Source organism: Amaranthus tricolor, chromosome 11 (genome assembly GCF_026212465.1).
Source record: "Amaranthus tricolor cultivar Red isolate AtriRed21 chromosome 11, ASM2621246v1, whole genome shotgun sequence".
Taxonomy (NCBI): Eukaryota; Viridiplantae; Streptophyta; class Magnoliopsida; order Caryophyllales; family Amaranthaceae; genus Amaranthus; species Amaranthus tricolor.
Window position 1 is genome coordinate 6,781,005 of NC_080057.1, and position 613 is coordinate 6,781,617.

Consider the following 613-nt stretch of genomic DNA (forward strand, 5'->3'; position numbering starts at 1 on the left):
CTTATTTCTATCTGTACGTATTGGACTCAGATTTTCATTCTTCCGAAAACAGTCATCTCTAGAATTAATAGCATGTGTCAACACTTTCTCTGGCATGGTGTTTACGATAGCTCTAAACATGGGAATATTGCTTGGGACAATCTTTGTCTTCCAAAAAAAGAAGGGGGTCTGAATATCAGGAATCTCTGGTTATGGAACAAGGCAGCAATTGGTAAACAAATTTGGTCCATATGCCAAAAGAAGGACAATTTGTGGGTTAAATGGGTTCATGCGGTTTACATTAAAGAGCAACAATGGGAGGACCACACGCCTCCCATCACTGCGAGTTGGGTATGGAAAGGGTTATGTAAATTACGTGATGAGATCATCTCCATTGTGCACCAGCTGCCCAGCACGCATTATAGTATCAAGAGTGTGTATATTCAGCTACGTCCTAATGGAATCAGCGTTCCATGGAGCAATCCTGTTTGGTGCAGATTCTCTGTGCCCAAACATCGCCTCATCATATGATTAACTATGAGAAGAAGACTATTCACGAAAGACAGACTTCTTAAGTTCAATTTGGTGGATGATACTACTTGTGTACTTTGCAAAACTGATATTGAAACTCATG

At 40.5% G+C, this 613-nt stretch overlaps 1 protein-coding gene across 1 annotated transcript in view; it reads left to right on the forward strand.

The window, feature by feature from the left end:
* Positions 1–516: 516 nt before the first annotated feature.
* LOC130826472 (uncharacterized) overlaps positions 517–613 on the forward strand; it is a 429-nt gene continuing 332 nt past the window's right edge. The window contains exon 1 of the mRNA XM_057692060.1: positions 517–613. This exon is cut by the window's right edge and continues 332 nt beyond it. Coding sequence (XP_057548043.1) covers positions 517–613 — 97 coding nt within the window.